Genomic DNA, 19,423 nt, shown 5'->3' with positions numbered 1-19,423 from the left:
CTTCCATCTCTTGAAATCCTTCTCTTCCTTGCTCAGGTGTCATATTCCTTGATCCCTCCAGTTGAAAATAATCATACTCTCCTCAAATTCTCCTGGAATATTTTTTCTGGATCTCTCCTTTGCCCTTATTACATTCTACCTGAGAGTGATGCTTTTTTGCACACATATTGAATCACCCCAGTAGGTTGTGAACTAGTAGGGACTAGATCATATTTGTTCATCTTCTTCTCCCCAGGGACTAGCACACCACTGTGCACCCAGTAGGTCTTTAATAAAGATCTGTTGAATTAAATTGAATTGCTCAATTGACCACAGTGTAGACTGAATACTGGCTTTTAAATGTTCTTCAATATTTATCAGAGCCTAGAAGAATGCAACATGGCCTGAAATACTATTTGAAAAGAGGAGGCATAAATTATAGTGGCTGAAACTTCCCCCCAAAAGCTATAAAGCTTGTATATCACTTGACAGCCTGCAGACAAAGCAAGAATTCCTCAATTTTCGTTGTCTGTCAACAAAGACTTTTGATCCTGTGTAGGATTTCTCTGGCAAACAGTAATATATAGCTTTGGCTTGCCTCCCTTGAGTACCTGTTAGATGCCCTAATGGCTCCTCAACGTAGCACGTGTCCTTTTTTTTAATCTCTTCTTCAATAAGAGCTGCCAGCTGCCCTCTGGGGCCAACTTTTGAGGATGAAGTGTTTCTCAATGAAATAGAGTGCTGCTAGATACGAACTCCAGTTTGATAATTTCTCATGGCATCCTTAGCATGACTTCATTTGACAAATTCCCACAATTTAGTTCATTGTGCAATTCTCCATTTCACTGGTAAGGACTAATAAATAAATCAGAAAAATTGAAGTTAACAAGCTGTCACTATTTGTGGGAGCCATATAACACTCTTAAGACTATGGCAAGCTTCTCCAGAGAGCCTGACCTGTCTGGTTTTTGCTCTGAAAAGCTCAGGATGGATCACAGAAGCTGACCTAGAGATCAGGATGCAAATTTAAAAATTTTTTTCCTTTATTTTATATAAAACAAAAGTAACCCAAACTTGGCTGAAACATGATTTAATCCTGTTCATTCATGCTGGGTCAGGAACAGAAAACATTTTCAAACTAGAAGGAACTTGGGCATTGAGTCCATCTCTTTATTTTCCAGATTAAAGAACTGAGGTTCAGTTTGGTGAATTATATAAATAAGTATATTCTCTTGACCATTCATAGAACTAGAGCTCTCAATACTCTGGCAATCATGATGGAGGTCATAAGACACTCAATCTTTTTTTGTAGCTGTAGCTTTTTTGTGGCTAATAAGATATGAGGATTCATAGCTGCTTTCTTTTTAAAATTCAAATGGTCATCCTAGAAAAATGAAGGCTTTTTAGTTCTGCTCTCCAGGGAGAAGGATGTGAGTGACAAACTGGAAGCTGCCCACATTGTGGCAAAGGTATGATCAATTCTTGAAAGACAAAAACAGTTTTTTTAGTTATTTTTTGCTTTTTAGTCATTGATCATTATAATCTAAGGATACTTCCAATTCCTATTATACTGAATGAATGGAAAAAAAAACATTTATTATCCCTTTGCTATATGGCATTCAAAATCTTTCATAATCTTACCTCTCCCTCCCTTTCTAGCCTTCTTACACCTTACTCCCCTACAAGTATTATCCGGCCCAGTGACAGCAGCCTTCTGGCTGGGTTACAAGGTATCTCTTGGTTCTGAACATTCTCTCTTACTGTTCTAAATATTGACTGTGTAGGTTCAAGCCCCAGGTAAAATCCCACTTTTTACTGGAAGTCTTTACCAACTCTTCTTAATTCTAGTGTCTCCGTCTGTAAATTATATCTTATTTATAACTTACTTTGAATATATTTGCTTGCCTTGTTGTTCCCCCCCACTAGATTTTAGTCTCCTTTGCCTCTTTTTTATCCCCAATATTTAGCTCAGTGCCTGGAACCTAGTAAGTACTTAATAAATGTTTATTGATTTGACTGATCTATAGACTAGGAATTAGTGTTAAAGGCTAGAGAATCAAATAGAAAAATGAGACAGTTCCTGTCTTTAGGGAATTTTACATTCTAATAGTAGCAGACACCATAGATAAAAAGTGGTGACTAAGGAATGGAGTTTTGTACTTAGGTTTTGTATGCTAGGAAAGTAACTGGAATCTTACAACAATTGATTGACATAATTTTTCCAGGAACGATGGCAGGCCACTTATAACCCCTTTCTGTCTCAGTTTCCTCATCAGTAAAATGGGGATAATAGCAATACCTCCCTCCCATCAATATTGTCAGGGTGAAATAATATCTGAAAACTGTTTTGTCAGTCTTAAAGCACTACAAAAATGCTATCTAATACATTGATTTGATTACTGTTCCCCAAACAAGAGTTGAAAAATGTAGAGGGGACTGGAAGAAGGATATATGGAATGAATAGGGTAGAGCAGATGGCAAAATGTCCAGGGTAGATGACTAAATGGTCTGGGCACATTTCCAGTTCCTTACCTGGTAGAACAAAGGGCATATCCCCCCATCACCACTCAGAGGGAGCTCCTGCAGCAGGGCAGATGGCAGCATTTCAGTGATAAGTGTTTGAATGCTTCTGTTCATCTTCACTGCAGCGCTAAAGACTAAAATGAGCATTACTTAAATAGGACTGTCCATTAGTGAAACTGAATTTAGTGTTGACTAATACTTGTTTCCCATAGTTAAAATATTCAATCTTAAGGCTTCTCCATGTTAGAACACTTACTCAGATATCTTCCTTTTGAATCAGTATTTGTAGTTATTCCTTAACAGACGATAGCCTTAAGAAAAAAGAAAAACTTGGTTGGTAAAATAGGAATCTACTCTGATGAATACTCTCATCCTTTAATATCTCTTCCATAAAAGACCTAATCAATATAGTAGAATCCTTGCTTGGGTACTTTTCCTGTTTCAAGGGTAGTTGCAACACAAGAAATATCTAAAATAGATATATATTTTTATTCTGAACTTAACAAACCCCAAATAAAATTAAAATTTCAAGATGAAGAGGAATTAACAAAATCATTAAATCATGAATGTTTTCTGTATGTGATTTATTTTTCTATATGTATATATATGTATATATAAATCAACATATAACTTTAAAAATAATTATTGTTCAATCATTTCTCAGTCTTCTTGACCCTATTTTGATTTGTTGTTTGTTGGTTTTTTTGGCAGAGATACTAAACTGATATTCCATTTCCCTCATCTCAATTTTACAGATGAGTAAACTGAGACAAATGGGATTAAGTGATTTGGAAAGAGGAGTCTTCCTGACTCCAGATCTGGTACTCTAACCACGGTGCCACCTAGCTGCTCCTTTTAGAATTATATTTTATTTTGACTTAAAATTTTTTGTATTCCAAATTCTCTCCTTTCCTCTAACCCCTTCCTCACCCATTGAGAAAGCAAGCAGTATGATCAATTATATAGAATTGTATAAATTACATACAATATATAAAACAACTGTTGCCTCAACTTTCAAAACTGCCTTCCTTATATAATATTTCCTTCTGGACTTCCCTCTCTGCTTTTAAAAATGTTTTCCTGATCCTCTTTTCTTTATTTTATTTTTACTTTGTTAATGCTCTTGCTAAGAGTGGCTTTTGATCATTGAAAGTGCTAGACAGTTTTCCAAGTTGGATCCAACTTTATGCCTCTCTCCTAATCAGCCCAGTGTCTCTCCGCAGTTGTCTGTCTAAGATCCATTAGTTCACTGAGACCAATCTTTCTGTGTGTAGGTCATTTTTATTCTCCACATATGTATACATATACACGTTCATAGATAGATAGACTAGAGATAGATGATGGATGATGAAGATAGAGAAATAGAGAGTAAAGATAGGTGAAAGATAGCAGAGACAGATGATAAATAGGTAGTTAGATAGATGCAATAGATTGTTTAGTGCTGTATTTGCAAATTAAAGTCTGAATATCAGTGTCATTCACTTTCTTCATATAGTGTGGATGGCTAAATAGATCTCTTCTGAATTATGGATTTCACTGATAGGATTTTTAAATATTCTATGACTTGATGCAATTAGTGCCATGTAATTTAATAATATATAGAATATTTTAAAAACTTTACCATGAATAAGAAATATTTTCTATGAAGTAAATCCTCCATGAGCTTGGCAAATATCTTGGGTAAAAATGTTTCACTATTTTATACATCAATGATAAAAAAATTTCAGATCATTGAACAAAATCTGATCCAAAGTTGCATGTCAGAGAATGTTACATAAATCTAGCTTTAACTATATTTAACTTTAGCTTTAACTATATATGTATATATAGTTAGTGTTATACATAGATAGATAGACCATGCTTCAGAAAGGCTTTTAAAAGATCCCTTTATTCTCTGGAGTCATTTTTAAACATTATTGGCAAACAACAGCTATAACAAAATTTTGTTTCATTCAAAACTCTGAGTCAGTTTTGTGATCTCTCTAAAAAGTTATTGGCAAAAACCTACTTGTTCTGTCAGCATATATTCATGGATAAATAGTCTTAATATGGTCAATTCCCATATATATTTAATAGAGATAAGAAAACAGATTTATGGCTCATTAATTGTTAATGTCTACACAGTTTCCCTTTTTCATTTTGGTAAAAATGATATTCTTTTTGAATTATTTTGAAATTGGATTGTCAGTGGCCAAGAGTGTAGTGTCTGCAGCTTCAATTCCTTCTACATGAATTTGGTCAGGTACTCTTCTCAAATTTGTCTTTTTAAGGGCTAACCTCATTTCCTCAATACTGGAATGTGACAATTCCCTATCATCTCCAATGATACATATCAATCTAGAAATTCCAGCAGATCTGTTCTGTTTTATGTCTATTTGTTGTCCTTTCCTTTTAATTTGACCGATTATATCTGTTCTCTTACAAATTTTATGGGGGTTAATAATGATGAAAGCATGAGAAACCCACAAATTAATAAGGATCTGTGAAATCAGGAGCATGGAGCCCATTAGTATGTGGTGTAACTTCAGACTCATGTGCCCTCATGGAATGTTTGAATGTTAAAAAACAAACTCATGTTCTTTGTCCATCACAGTTCCTCATCTCTCCCCTGGCATTGAATTCTTGTACTTTAAGCCCAATCCTTTCCTCTTGCTGGTCCTTGAGAATTTTTTTTTTTTTTGGCTTCTTTCTTTACTGTCTGGATCTTTCCGAGTGATTGAATTATCTGTACAGTTTCTTTTTTTATTACTTTCATTGTCCTTTTAGCCTCCATCTATTTAGAAGCTCACCAGCTCCCTTTCAAATCTACTTCCATGAGCAGAGATACAGGGAAGGAAGGTACCCCATCAATGTCAGGGACCCGCTGGATCCAGCAGGCAGGAGGTGTTTCCAGGCCAGGACATGCAAATACTCTTGGGTGACTGCATACTGAATATCATCCAGCGTTTTTTGCAGGTTCCCTTTCTTCTCATGGTTTCCTAAGTCAGCCCTGTTCGTGGTCTTTCATCTTCCTCCTCAGAAATTGTCAGCTAAAAGGCTCTCCAGATCAATGTTGTCTTTGCATCTGTATCTCTAAGCAAGTCAAGATTAGAGTTGTGGCAATTAGTCCCAGGAAATTTTATTCCTTTAGCTTTATAAACTGATATCTACTTTGATCTCTTCCTCTAACCAGTCCTATGGCCTGATTGTATATAAACTGCTAATTAAAAATGATGTTCATGTTTATAATTGGTCATTTCCTTTCTGTTATGTCATAGTCAATTACATTTTCTATGATGTCATTTGATGCCTGTGACATTTATCAGTGTCCTCTTGAAGAAATTATTCTTGATATATTGAGTTTTCTGAAGAGTCTCTCAGCTTTTGGCTTTCTTCATTGGATGCATCACATTTTTATAAAACATGTTTTTCCCTCTTATGCTTCAGAAACATTTAGAAATCGTCTCCATTTCAGTTGAGATTAAAAAACAATTTCTCCCTTTTCTTTGTGTTAAACTTAAACTGTACTGTGCCTTTTTAATAAAGTTAGAGTTTATTTACTACTCATTTGCTATTCCCTTAGCTTTCGTGAGAACATGATTCATAAGCCATAAACCTAATAAAAAAAGAATGACATGATTTTAAGAACATGAAACTTTTCAGAAACCTCCTAGCTTTAAAACACAATCCACTTTTCCTATTTCTTTATACATTTTAATTAGGCTGCTTTAAAAAGTATTTGCTGATGCAGCAGTATGTTGTACAACAGTTCCCAAAAGAACAGCTGGGCGATCAACAGTAGAAATTAATTAAGTAATCTCCATATTCCTTTCTTAGGAGCATGACATTATTGTCATAGGTGGCTTTTATATCCTCATTTCCGTGAATAGTTTTGATATTAAAAGCCTTTGAAATATTTAGGGTGCATGACTTGAAGTCAAAATATCTTGATCTGAGGCTCAGGGATGTTATGCACTTTCTGTATATGTCTATTTTGTGACAAATTCTCTGAGACTTTCATCTGCTAAATAGAACAATCATACCTCCTCATAGGGCTATTATGAGAAAAGCATTTTAAGACATGATAAATAGGTGTGAATTAACATTATTTACAATGACAACCCTTATTCCTGTTGGTCAAGTTGAGGAGGAACTATCCACATAAGATATACAGACAATCATTCACCTGATGCTCCACAAACCCATTGTCAACTTCAGGATCTTTACCACCATAAGTGACTTTCAACAAACCTACTTTTTTTTTCGAAGAAGATATAATATCATATCTGCTATTTTGTTATACTCCTTGCAACTATGAGAGTCCCATGGCTGAAAATGGATGGTGCAAGATCAATGAGCCGTTATCTTCCTCCAAACAGAATACAGTTCCCATTGTTAGAAAAATATGGCCCTATTTAGTTATTCAGAAATGTACCCAAAAGGTGTCATCCATAATTCTAGACCCATATCTAGGCTAACAGGCACCTCCTGATATTATTTCTGTTTTTCCATCCTACCAGTGTATCATTTTTTATTGGTTTCAGGACAAAATATTGAGGATTGATTTTTAAAATTTTAAGAGGGGAAGGAAATTTGATGTCAGTGTCATTAACATCAAACCTACTAGTTTGATTTTAGTGTCGTTTTGGATAGATTTCATCATACTGAGCCCCAAATTGGGTAGGGCTCCATCACAGTTAGATGGCATGGAACTGAAAGGGTTCCTTGGTGAAAAGCAGCCATGATAGGGCAGATAGAAAACTTATTTCTAAGTCTGAAAGCCCTGGATTTAAGCCATTCTTTAGTCACATCACAATCATTGTCTAATTTGGGTATATGTAGTATATGGAGAGCATTTGGCTTTGTCCAATTGGAATTTTTTCTAAGCGGAATGTTTATTAATAAATTATCTCTGACAGATTTTGGCCCAGAGTAACTGGGTGATGTGTATAAAATAGAGATATCAGATCCCCAACTCTCACGCTCTCTGGGAGACATCAACCATCCCTGTTCTTTTATCAGTCAAGAACATGTGACCTAGATCCTTCGACCTATTAGGATCTAAATTGCAAAGCCTATCATTGATTGATAGGATTTACTTCCTATGTGCTAGGAAATGTGCTAAGGACTAGAAATACGAAAAGAGATAAAAGATTGCCCCTTGCCTCATGTCATTTACACTATAAATACAGATCTGCTTTTGTAGAGGGGATTTCTTCATCAAGAACTCCCTTGGATGTTAAAATAACAAAGACCAAAAATAATAACAACAACCACCAAAAAAAAAAAAAAAACAAAACAACTTTAGGCTCTTCTGAAGCTAGAAATAGCACAGATTTTTACTAAGTTAGCAATGATAATTAGTTAAAATAAAAAGATCCTCTATTATCCTGTAATCTCCAAAACCGTCCCATCATGTTCTCCCCACAACCCCCAAGAGCAAATCTTTGATCTCTCTGTCTCTCTTTCCCAACTCCATCACTTAAGAGATCATTTCTTGTCAATTGTCACTTTTCCAAAGTGTACTTTCTTGCATTTGCCCCAGTTAGCTCTTGCAGTGGTGACTTTTCGGACAACGAAAGGGTTAATGTTCTCGTACTCCATATAAATGCGCAGCTTTCTCAGATAATGCAATATTAAACTTTGTTGGCTCCAATTGGAGCCGTGGAATAGAATCTGTATCGCTATCTTGATGAGTGAATCCCTGGAGCTGTTTCAATATGCTGTACTCAGATAACTTGGGTATACGTAGTATATGGAAAGCACTTGGCTTTGCCCATTTGGAACTTTCTCTAAGCAGAATGTTTACGTATTAATAAATTATCTCTGACAGACTTTGCTTAAAAAATAGAGTAGCTGGGCGGTGTGTATAAAATAGAGATATCAGATCCCCATCTCTCCTGCTCTCTGGGAGACATCGTCCATCCCTGTTCTTTTATCAGCCAAGAAAGGAGAAGGAGGGTAAGTGTTTGATTACCCTGCACATGGTTAACCCAATTCTGCTCCACGTCTCAAGCTCTCACTTTTTTGATGAGCTTTCAATTGATCATCAATTTAGAGCACTAAGACATCTAGTCTGGCCTCCCTCATTTTACAGATGGTAAACCTGGAGAGGTCAGGTGCGACCCAGGTAATCAGTGGGTTGGGAATCCAGGGCCTCTGGCTCCAGAACCAGAACCCCTCCATCCCACTACACGGCCTTAATTCTCATATTACACATGACAGTTCATGGACTGACTCAGAACCTGGAACCATAGAATTGCAGAACCGGAACTTTGACCCAACCTCCCCCACTCCCCTTCCAAGCACAAATCTCATTTCCTACATCCCCGAAGAATGATTATCGAGCTCACTGTGTGAGAAAAGTTATATTCATTGTCTTTATTTCTAGAATTTAGCTTAGTGGAGAGTAGTTCTGGGCAGCTAAGTGACTGCTGGTCTAGAGCACCAAGTCTGGCCTGGGGAAGGCCTGAATTCAGTTATGTCCTCAGATACTTAACTGAATATATGACTCTAGTTAAGCCATGTAACCTTTGTCTGCCTCAACTTTTTCATCTGTAAAATGGAAATAATACTAATAATACTTGGGTAGTGAGGCGGTACAGTGGAAAGAATACTGGGCCCAGAGTCAAGAACGCATCAGACACATTAGCTTTCTTTAACTTCTTTAACTTGTCTCCCTCAGATTCCTTAATTATAAAATGAGCTAGAGGAAAATAGATGGGAAATCACTTCAGTATCTTTGCCACAAAAACCTCAAATAGGGTCACAAAGAGCTGAACAACAATAAATAATTGTTCTATAGTATGCTACAACACAGCTTTAGAATTTACACTCAGTTAATCAACACATGCAATATTCCTTTTTTCTGTTTTTTTTTCCCCCTTTCTCGTGGGTTTTCCCATTTGTTCTGATTTTTCTCTCCCAACATGATTCATAAAGAAATGTATATTTTAAAATTTAATATACATGTATAACCAGAAAAAAATTAATTTAATTTTTTTTCATTCAGAATCCATCATACTCAGTGTGGTTGATATACTTCCATTGAGATGGAAATTACTTTTCCTTCTCCTCTCCCCTCCCCATCCTGTTTCTTCACCTACTAGCTAATGTTTTGTAGCACTTATTATGTTCCAGGTTCCATGCTAAGCACTTTATAGTTATTATCTCACTGATCCTCATCACAACTTTGCAAAGATATTGTTCTCCCCATTTTACAGACAAGGAAACTGAGGTTGATTTGTTTAGAGTCAAACAGGTAGTAAGTGTCTGAAGTCAGATTGAGCTCAAGTTTTCCTGATTCCAGACCAAATCCTAGTATTCTATCTTCTGGGCCTTTAAGTGATCCCAAATAAACAAATTATAGCATCTGACATTTAACTTTTTCAGATAAATAAGGTGGTTTTTCTCATTTAATGGAGTAAAGAACATTACATTGCACCCAAGTACTAGAAGAGACTTTAGAATGAATTGGAAAAAAAATTATTAAGTTTTTACTGTATGTACTAAACCCAGGGGTCACAAGCAAAACTCGTCTTTCACAAAACTGACATTTTATACAGGAGGAAACTGACGGGTAGAGAAATTAAATGATGTGACTAGGAGTTTTCTAGAGTGTTAATGACATTCCAGAATCTTTTCTGGAGTTAGAAAATAAACTTATATCTGGTAATTATTACACAAAACAATCATATTCATGTCACTCTTTTAAAAAAAAGATAATCTAATTTTAATTTTGTTGATGCCCTTTTATTTTTTAATAACATATTAACTTCCAAACATATCCTCCTTTCCATTTCATGATACCCTTGAACCTCAACTTTCCTTTGTGAGAAAGATTTTATATTTTTTAAATAGTGTTTCATTTTTCCAAATACACAAAAAGATAGTTTTCAATATTCATTTTGTAAAACTTTGTGTTCCAAATTTTTCGCCCTTCTTTCTTTACCTCCCTCTTTTCCAAAACAGTAAGCAATCTGATATAGGTTAAATATGTGCAATTCTTTTAAAAGTATTTCCATATTTGTCATTTTGTTCAAGAAAAATCAGATCAAAGATGGGGAAGAAAACCACGAGAAAGGGGGAAAAAGCAAACAAACAATAACAAAAAAGGTGAAAATGCTATACTTTGAACTACTTTCAGTCTCTCTTTGAAGGATGGCACTTTCCATCCAAGGGTATTACCTTGAATCATCTCATTGTTGAAAAGAGCCATGTCCATTAGAATCGATCGTGGTATAATATTGTTGTTGCTATGTACAGTGATCTTCTAGTTCTGCTCATTTCACTTAGCATCAGTTCCTGTAAGTCTCTCCAGGATTTTCTGAAATCCTCCTGCTGGTCATTTTTTACAGAACAATAATATTCCATAACATTCATATACCATAAATTATTTAGCCATTCTCCAACTGATGGGCATCCCATTCAGTCTCCAGTTTCTTGCCATTACAATAAGGACTGCCACAAATGTTTTTGCACAAATGGGTTCTTTTCTCTTTTTTATAATCTTTTTGGGACACGGGCCCAATAGAGATTGCTGAATCAAAGAGTATTATAAGAAAGATTTTAAAGCTAAAGTTATTGACATTACTTTTTGGCAATTTTTAATCATTGATCATTTTGATCATTGTGACTTCCAGGCCTTATAAATAAAACTTTTCTCTTCCCAAAACTTTTGTCCCTTGGAGAGTTTGGGGATAGATATCTAAAACAGTGTTCTTGTGCCTTGGTTAAGCTCTCCTGTAGGAAAATATTCATAAAATTAGTTTGTAAGATGCTTTGTAGTGTGCAAATAATTTTATTTACAAATTAAATATCTTGAACAAATAAGGTATATTTCTTCAGAGACATTTAAAAACTTTTACCCCTTTTTTTAGTAAGTAGAATTTATATGCTATATTTTATTTTGATAGTGTTTATTAGCATTTTGCTTAAATGGTTTTTTAAAGTTTGCTATAATGTTGCATCTTGTCCTATACCTAAAAACTGATTCTTTTGGAAAACATATCTAATCTTATTATAAATACTCACAGCTTGAAGGGACAGAAGTGGATGGCATGGATAGGACAGAGATTACAGATATTCACTTTATGGCCAACATACATATACATACACATGTACACATACATTTATGCTTGCATGTATCAATATAAGACAAACTTTAAGGATAAACAGTTCTCTTCTTCCATGTCTGAAGCTAGCCTTCCTGCACACTTAATAATAATGCAATTTTGATCTTAATTTCCAAATGAAGTTATTTTCTGGTTTATTTTCAGCAGAAATTGGCAAAGAAGGGGGGAAATTCTTTCTTTTAGTCTATTTTTAAAAGTCCTTCATTATAGCTGTCTCCAGTGTGAATTTTCCAGAGTAGCTAAACGTTGCTTTGATCCCACTAACCATGGGGAATAACTCACTTCACAAGGACTGGGCAGGAGGGCTTCTTCCTCTGCGCTGGGGTGGACTGCCCCATTGTGCAGTGACTAGATTGCTTCCTTTTTCTCTATGACAATATATTCAAAAGCTGTTTTATGTGAATTGCAAATGAGTCAAATTAGACAGTCTCAAAATGATTGGCTTCCGGCCTTAAATGTTCCTGTTAAACTGGAGACAGCTAGCTACAATGGGTTTCCAGTTGGTGATGGATGGCAATTTGGGGGCTACACATGAAACTTGCTGGGTTTTAAAGAGAAAATGGTACTATTTTGTAAGTGTGCCAAAGGAAAGTTATAATACTGTAGGTGTGAAAGCATTTCTACAAAAGCTGTCTAATTAGCTGATGTCATTGTCTCTAACTTGCTAAGGAAGTTAGAATGGAGCCGGGAACCAAAAGACTCAAATTCTAATCTTGACACCATCGTCTGATGGCTCTGTGACTGAGCAAGTTACACAGTATAACTTGTACAATCCGTATTAGAGGCAGCCAGCCTGGAGAGAAGGCCGGACCTGGAATTGGGAAGAACTCATTTCAGATCCAGCCTCAGCCGTCTATTGCTCTGTGACTTTGAACAAATAAGTCACTTGACCTCTTTGAGCCTCAGTTTGCTCTTTTGTAATTTGGGGATAATGCTATTTACTTCTCAAGGTTAACATGAAGATTAAATGAGATAATATTTGTAAAAACAGTAAACTTTAAAGTTTAAATGTTAGCTATTATTAGACGTCTACAGAGTAGAAATACTCCATTAAAATAAAATTTAAACTAAATTTAATTAATTAATTATATATTACATATTATATTTTCTGTGTTTTATTTAATGTATTATGGTAATATAATTCTTAATTAAAATTTAATTTAATTGAAATTTAAAATAATAATAGCTAATATTTATATAATACCTTTCATGAAGTATTGTGTACTTTACATGTTTTATAGTTTGTTCATTTGTTCCTTGAAAGAGCATTTTAGATTTAGATTTGAACATCGGACTAAGGAAATGTGATGAAATTTTATCAGGTATGTTCCTAAGTTTATTTGAAAGTATATTAGTAGAGGCAGCTAGGTGGTGCAGTGGAAAGAATACCTGTCCTGAAGTCAGGAGGACCTGAGTTCAGATATGATCTTTGACACCTAACACTTCCTAGCTGTGTGACCTTGGGCAAATCACTTAAACCCAATTGCCTCAGCAAATGTGTATGTATGTGTGTGTGTGTTTGTATGTGGGAATGGGTGTATATGTAACTCATGCTTAAGACATTTCAAATTTTAAAAAATATATTATTGATTTTTATCTTGTGGATCAAAATTAAACAATTTGGTATTACAAATTTGAGAAATTTGATATTACAAATTTGAGAAAATTTGGTATTACAAATTTTGAGAAATTGTTTGGAAACAATTACAATATAAATTATAACTCTGAAAGAAGATATTATTAACCAATCTATTACTGGCAAATTTCTATTTAGTATTTTTTTTATTTTTCACTGAAATAAAACAAAAATTAAATTGCCAAATAACCTCAAGGTATGCATATGCTTGTGTGTGCAGACATATTTTAGGTTATTTAGAATCCTCTTAAATATTTAATCTTAGAAAGTTCACAGAAAACACGATTGTGAATTCTCAGTCACATCATAATTGTTCAGTTGTATCTGACTCTTCCTGATCTCATTTGGGGTTTTCTTGGCAGAGATACTGGAGCAGTTTGCCATTTCCTTCTCCAGCTCTTTTTAAAGATGAGGAAACTGAGGCAGGCAAGGTTAAGTGTCTTGTCCAGGGTCACACAGTTAATGAGTGTCTGAGGGTGTATTTGATTTCATGAGATGAGCCTCCTTGATCCCAATCCCTATGCATTATCCACTGTTCTGTCTAGTTGTCAAAACATGTCATAATTACTTCAAAGAATACTTGCCTTTTTACCTACAGGTTTGGAATTAAGTTGCACAGTCAATTAATTTAATATAACAGTCCTTATATAATCATGTTTTGAACACTTTAAATTTTGCAAGATTTTCATGTTCAACTCCTTTGATATTTCTCACTTTTAGGTATTCAGAAGATTATTACCTTGAAATTATTACAAATGTACAGAACTGCAGATGGCAACGACAACCTGAAGAATATAAGAAGTTTAGGTAAAAACTTTATTATGAGAGAACTTGAACTTTTTTATCTTTTTTGGCAGTAAAATGATAATTTTCAAGATCAATTAGAATTTTTTCTTTTTTTTAAATATTATTGGTTCTTTTTTGTTTGTTTGTTTTGAAGTGTGTGTGAGTGTGTGTTTGTGTGTGTTCTCATCATTGGAAATCTTTGAAGTTTTTTTTTTTAATTTTTTCCAATATATTTCCTTTTTCATCTATATAGTTAACCAATTTCTAAATCAACCTTTATGCCATCATTTCCACACCTTGACTCATGAAGTAAAGGGTGATTGACTACTTTTTAAAAATAGCGCATGACTTTGTGTAGATGGAAAATTATATATTATTCTCCCTTTGGGAGCCAATGTGTGTGTATGTGTGTGTGCTTGAGAAATGTTCCTGATTTAAAATTACATATAAAATAAAAATACCAAAATCTCTAACCATCCATTTGCCAGACTGTGAAAAACTTTGCATTTGAAAAATGAAAAAAAAATTTAAATCAGAATATCTTTACTGTAAAATTTCCATGGCCCTTTAGCAAAAAAATAATGACTAAGGAAATTGTGAAGAACTATTATTGTAACAGATTATACAATATATGGCAAGGCATGACAGTAGAGATAAGGAAGCACTTTACATTGATCATCATCAGGTGTGCTTTTTAAATGTTAACTTTAAAAATAATTGGCTTTGCCTCTAGTCTGAGGTAACTGTTCTCCTGTAAAGAAACTGCTATCATTTCATAGTACAATATTGGAAAGTAGTTAAATACTGATTTTATCTGAACCCTGTTACTGAAAATTCCAAAATTTTATTCTTGGGGCCTATTTGAAAATTTTGAAAGGCCATTGATGATTTGATATAGGAATTCAAAAGTTCATTTATTTTTAAGTTAAAAGTCTGCAGGCTAATAAAACTTGTAAATCTTGAATTCATTCTCAAAGTTTTATTAAGTACCTCTTTACTATAGTACTGTGACAAATGGCATTGAACATTTACAGAAGATAGGTAAGATAAGGCCCTTTCCTTCTAGGAATTTATAGTCTAGTTGGAGAAACTTGATATATTCACATTAAATAGTTAAGTAGATGATTATAACAAAATAATAATAATATTAATAGCTACCATTTACAGAACATTTTCTGTGTGCCATCCACTATGTGAACTATTTTACAAATATAATCTCATTTGATCCTCACAACAAATCTTCAAGGTAGGTTTTATTCCCTAGTGTTATTATTATTCTTATTTTACAAATGAGAAAACTGAGACAGAGTTTGCCAAGTGTCACACAGATAGTAAACAGATTTTAATCCTTCCTCCTGACTCCAATTCCCCAAATAAATGACAGAACATCATGGACTGGAGACCATTCTAACCTCCAGGAGACCCTCCATGAGGGTCTGTCTAGAGGCTTTTTAAAGTGAAAAAGAATTAAAGGAGTCAATACAGCATATTTAGAGAGACCAAAATCCATTTGCCTTCACCAGGTGTGAAAAGCTTAAGATGAGTTAGATTGATAAGATCATTCCAGAATTGGAAGTTGGAAGTTGATCATGTTGGGTAGTAGGGAACTATTACAGCTTTTTAAGCAGAGGAATAATTTGACTAAATTGGAATAATACAAAGAATATGCTGGCTTCATTAGTGTAGAGTGGAACAAAAGCGATTTATATGTAATATTGACTTAGGGTTTACAGTGTGTATGCATTTCTTATCTTGTTTGATTTTGTGAAGAAGGAGCCATGAGGAATCTCACCTTATAGACTGACCTAACAATCCTGTGAAGCAGGTGAGAGCATTCAGACAGGTGAGGGGACTTTTCCACGGTCACATGAGTGTCTGCCTGCAGAGCTGAACATAGATTTTCCTCTGTCCAAGCCCAATACTCTATCTGCTTCCCTTGATGAGGGGACAGACAAGAAGCAAGGAGTTTGGCTCTTTCAAGAAGCCAATAATGAGATAATGAGGCTTTGAGCTAGTGTTGAATCAATGTCGGCTATTATTGTTATGAGCTGTAGTGATAGTGAGAGGAGAGAAAAGAAAGGAATCAAAGAGACCTTTCAAAAAAAGAATCAATGAGACTTAGTGATTGAAGGTTAAGGAAAAGTCAAAGATGTCACTGGGATTTCCAGCCTGGGGCGGCTAGAACCATAATGGCTCTTATGTTATCAGATATTACTGTCTTTGTGATCCTGGAATGGCTAGGATAATAAATCCTGGCAGTATAGGGAGATTCGAGAAGGAAAGTCTTTTGAGGAAGAGATGATGGGTTCCATCATCTGATAGTGGGACATCTAAATAAGGTCCTGTCTACGCTGTTGATGAAAAATTCTCATCATTAAATTCATTCTCCTAATATAAAGGCAGGGTTATTGTCCCAAGAAGGTTATTACTATTAAAAAGAAAAGGTTACTATTAAGTAAACCTGTAACTCAGGGTTGAAAGGAGACCTGCTAACCTACTTAAAAAATACCTATGTGGATTGTTTTATCAGACTTTCTAGTCGATACCTTTAAAGGTACAGTTTGAGTCTTAGAGAAGGATAGAAGTTGAACTTTAAGGAAAGACGACAAATTAGTATCAGATCCTGCATGAGCTAAATCTAATATGGAGTATACATCTAATGCACTGGGAATGAGGAGTATGGGATGCTGAGTCCAAAGAATGCTTCATTGCAAGGGGTTAGTTAATGCACTGGATGATAGAAAGTTGCTTGATAGGCTGGACCAATGATCCAATCTCATGAGATAAAATTTAATTGGGATTGGTATAAGCAACTACATAGAGGTTTAAAAAGTCAGTTTCTGTGGGAAAAAGCCCTAGATTTTAGATGTCTACATTATGAGTCTGTTACACTGTGATACCATTGCTTAAAATTGTATCTAGTGAGTCACTATTGTAGTGGTCACTATGTCCCAGCCTCATCAGCCCGTATCTGCATCCTTGTGTTTAATTTTGCAAGCCAGATTTTAAGACAATGCATTAAAAGAACAGTCAGGATTATGAGGGTCTGGATCCCATGTCATTAAAGGAATGGTAAGGGAATGGGACTTCTTAGAAGAGAAAATTTAGACTGGATATGATAACTCTCTTCAAATATCTGAACATTTATCATGTGGAAGAGGAATGAACTTCATTCAATATGGCTCCAGAAATGGGCTAATAAATGGAAGTGACAGAAAGACAAAGTCTGATTTAATAAGAGAAAAACTTTCTAAAACTAATATTGTTGAGCAGTGGGATGAGTTGCTTGGTATATGAGCAAGCATCCAGAAACTGTATCCTGTATAGTTCAGCTGACCATCTTTCAGAGATGATGGAGAGGGAATTTTTGTATTGGATAGGAAATCAGGCTATAATGTTTAAGATCTCTTCTTTTTTTGTTTTTTATTGCTGTCTTTTATTTTTGAAAACTATAAATTTCTTCCTTTTATCCCTTCCTGTCCCATTCCAGAAAGCCAATTTTTATAATCAAAGATTTTCTTTTTAGAGAATAAAGGGGAAAAAAGAATCATGAAGGAAGGAGAAAAAATTCAGCAAAACTTAGTAGATCTCTTCTAATTCTAATATTCTAATTTCTAATTCTAATATTCACTGTTAGAAAGTTCTGTGATTTGAGATCATTCACTCAGTAAGCATTTATTAAGCTCCAGTCACATTTCTAGGCACTGGGTCAAACTATGATGATACTATAGGTTCTAGAATGGCCCTCAGAAGCCATCTGGGCCAATCCCTTCCACTTACAGATGGGGAAATTGAGGTCCAAAGAGATTAAACTGTTTTATTGGAGAGCTGAGATTTGAACTCAGAGCTTCTAACTCTGAGCAGCCAGATGACACAATAAATAGAGAGTTCTTGCAAGAACTGTTTTCAGGAAGAACTGCGTTCAAATGGGAACTCAGATCATTTATTATTTTTGTGATCCTGGGCAAACCCACCCTGTTTGCTTCAGTTTCCTTGTCTGTAAAACTAACAAGAAATGATGGCAATAAAAAACCATTCTAATATCTTTGCAGAGAAAAACCAAAGAGGGTTACCAAGAGTTGACACAATTGATCTCTGACTACGTGTAAACCCAATTCCATTTAAATAAGCTTTTATAGGAGTACAGGAAGAGGCAGGTATTTAGGACAAAGAGGCAGACTGCGAGCTGACTTGGGGCAGCCGGCTCATAGAGAGTAGGAGGGATGTAGCTCCCTACAAGAACCCCAAGATTTCTGAAACAAGAAGCTGGAGGCAGCCCAAATAGATTCAAGCCTGATTATTAAATTTTCAATGCCAGACATCTTGGAAATCTGGGTTTGATTTATTGTTCTATTGATTGTATGAACTAAGTAAAGGGAAAGAGAGAATGTTAATGCAGATTAAACTTAAAAGTGTATCTTCCTGTGACATTTTTTTCCCCCGGAGATGTGACTTTTTTAGTAACTTTGCTGAGTGGAAGTTTGGATTAAACATTCATTGAGGTCTTTGGCTGAGTCTTCACCAATTTAGACATGTTACCTGGGCCCAGATAACTATGAGACAAAGTTCTGTTTATGAAACTCTTCTAGAGAGATGACTTCTTGTAAAATTGAAATCTTTGTGCTCTCAGAATCACATCTAGCTGGGGGATGACTGAAGCCATAAAAATTCAGTTTGTCATAGTTTTCACATGTGTAGTTCAGCCTTCCAGGCTTGGACCATTTTGCAGTTTTTTCAGTAAAGACAAATGCTGTTGTAATAGCTTATTCCAAACTTATCTGGGGTGAATTCAAGAGCTGGGGGGAGGACCACAGCTCTTCAAATTTCCTATCTCTCATGTTCAGAATCTGAGTGATACTTATTTCCTTGAGCATGACCCAGAGATGGTTCAATTTAAATTCAGATGCCTGAAAGACCTGCTTTTCCTCTCCTTCACACTTGAAAGCTCCCTTCTTGAAGCTCTGAAAATTTGGGGGTGGGTAGGCTTTTATACCAAGCAGAAGACCTATGAGCTTCAGTAATTAGTCTAACCAGATTCCCTTGGTTACTTGCATACTAATTATTACATTAGCATTCTTGAGTAGTTCTTCAATTTAAAAGAGGTGTAGCTATTTGGGCAACAAATTACAGAAACCAATCACTTCCAGGACCAAGACCAATAATATTCCTCTCTCTTGACTGGTATATTTCTTTTCAGAAATATATTGCTTTGAAATGCCCTTTGGGCCTTCTAATATTGTCACACATCTAGTTGAAATCTCACTATTTTATGGATATGCGTTAGGCTGGGAGGTTCCTGTTCCTTATCAATCATAGACTTAATGGATAAGCAGTACCAGGAATGTTTGACACCATGAGACAATGCCATTATAGATAAATACAGGAG

At 35.1% G+C, this 19,423-nt stretch overlaps 1 protein-coding gene across 2 annotated transcripts in view; it reads left to right on the top strand.

Moving 5' to 3' along the window:
• The window catches only part of ST8SIA6 (ST8 alpha-N-acetyl-neuraminide alpha-2,8-sialyltransferase 6), a 103,512-nt gene that overhangs the window by 42,115 nt on the left and 41,974 nt on the right, over window positions 1-19,423 (top strand). For both annotated transcript variants that reach the window (XM_052000670.1, XM_052000669.1), the window contains exon 4: window positions 13,972-14,058. In XM_052000670.1, coding sequence (XP_051856630.1) covers window positions 13,972-14,058 — 87 coding nt within the window. The remainder of the gene's footprint in view (window positions 1-13,971; window positions 14,059-19,423) is intronic.

The sequence above is a fragment of the Antechinus flavipes genome, chromosome 5 (genome assembly GCF_016432865.1).
Source record: "Antechinus flavipes isolate AdamAnt ecotype Samford, QLD, Australia chromosome 5, AdamAnt_v2, whole genome shotgun sequence".
NCBI classification, from domain to species: domain Eukaryota; kingdom Metazoa; phylum Chordata; class Mammalia; order Dasyuromorphia; family Dasyuridae; genus Antechinus; species Antechinus flavipes.
This window is presented reverse-complemented; position numbering and strand designations above follow the sequence as displayed.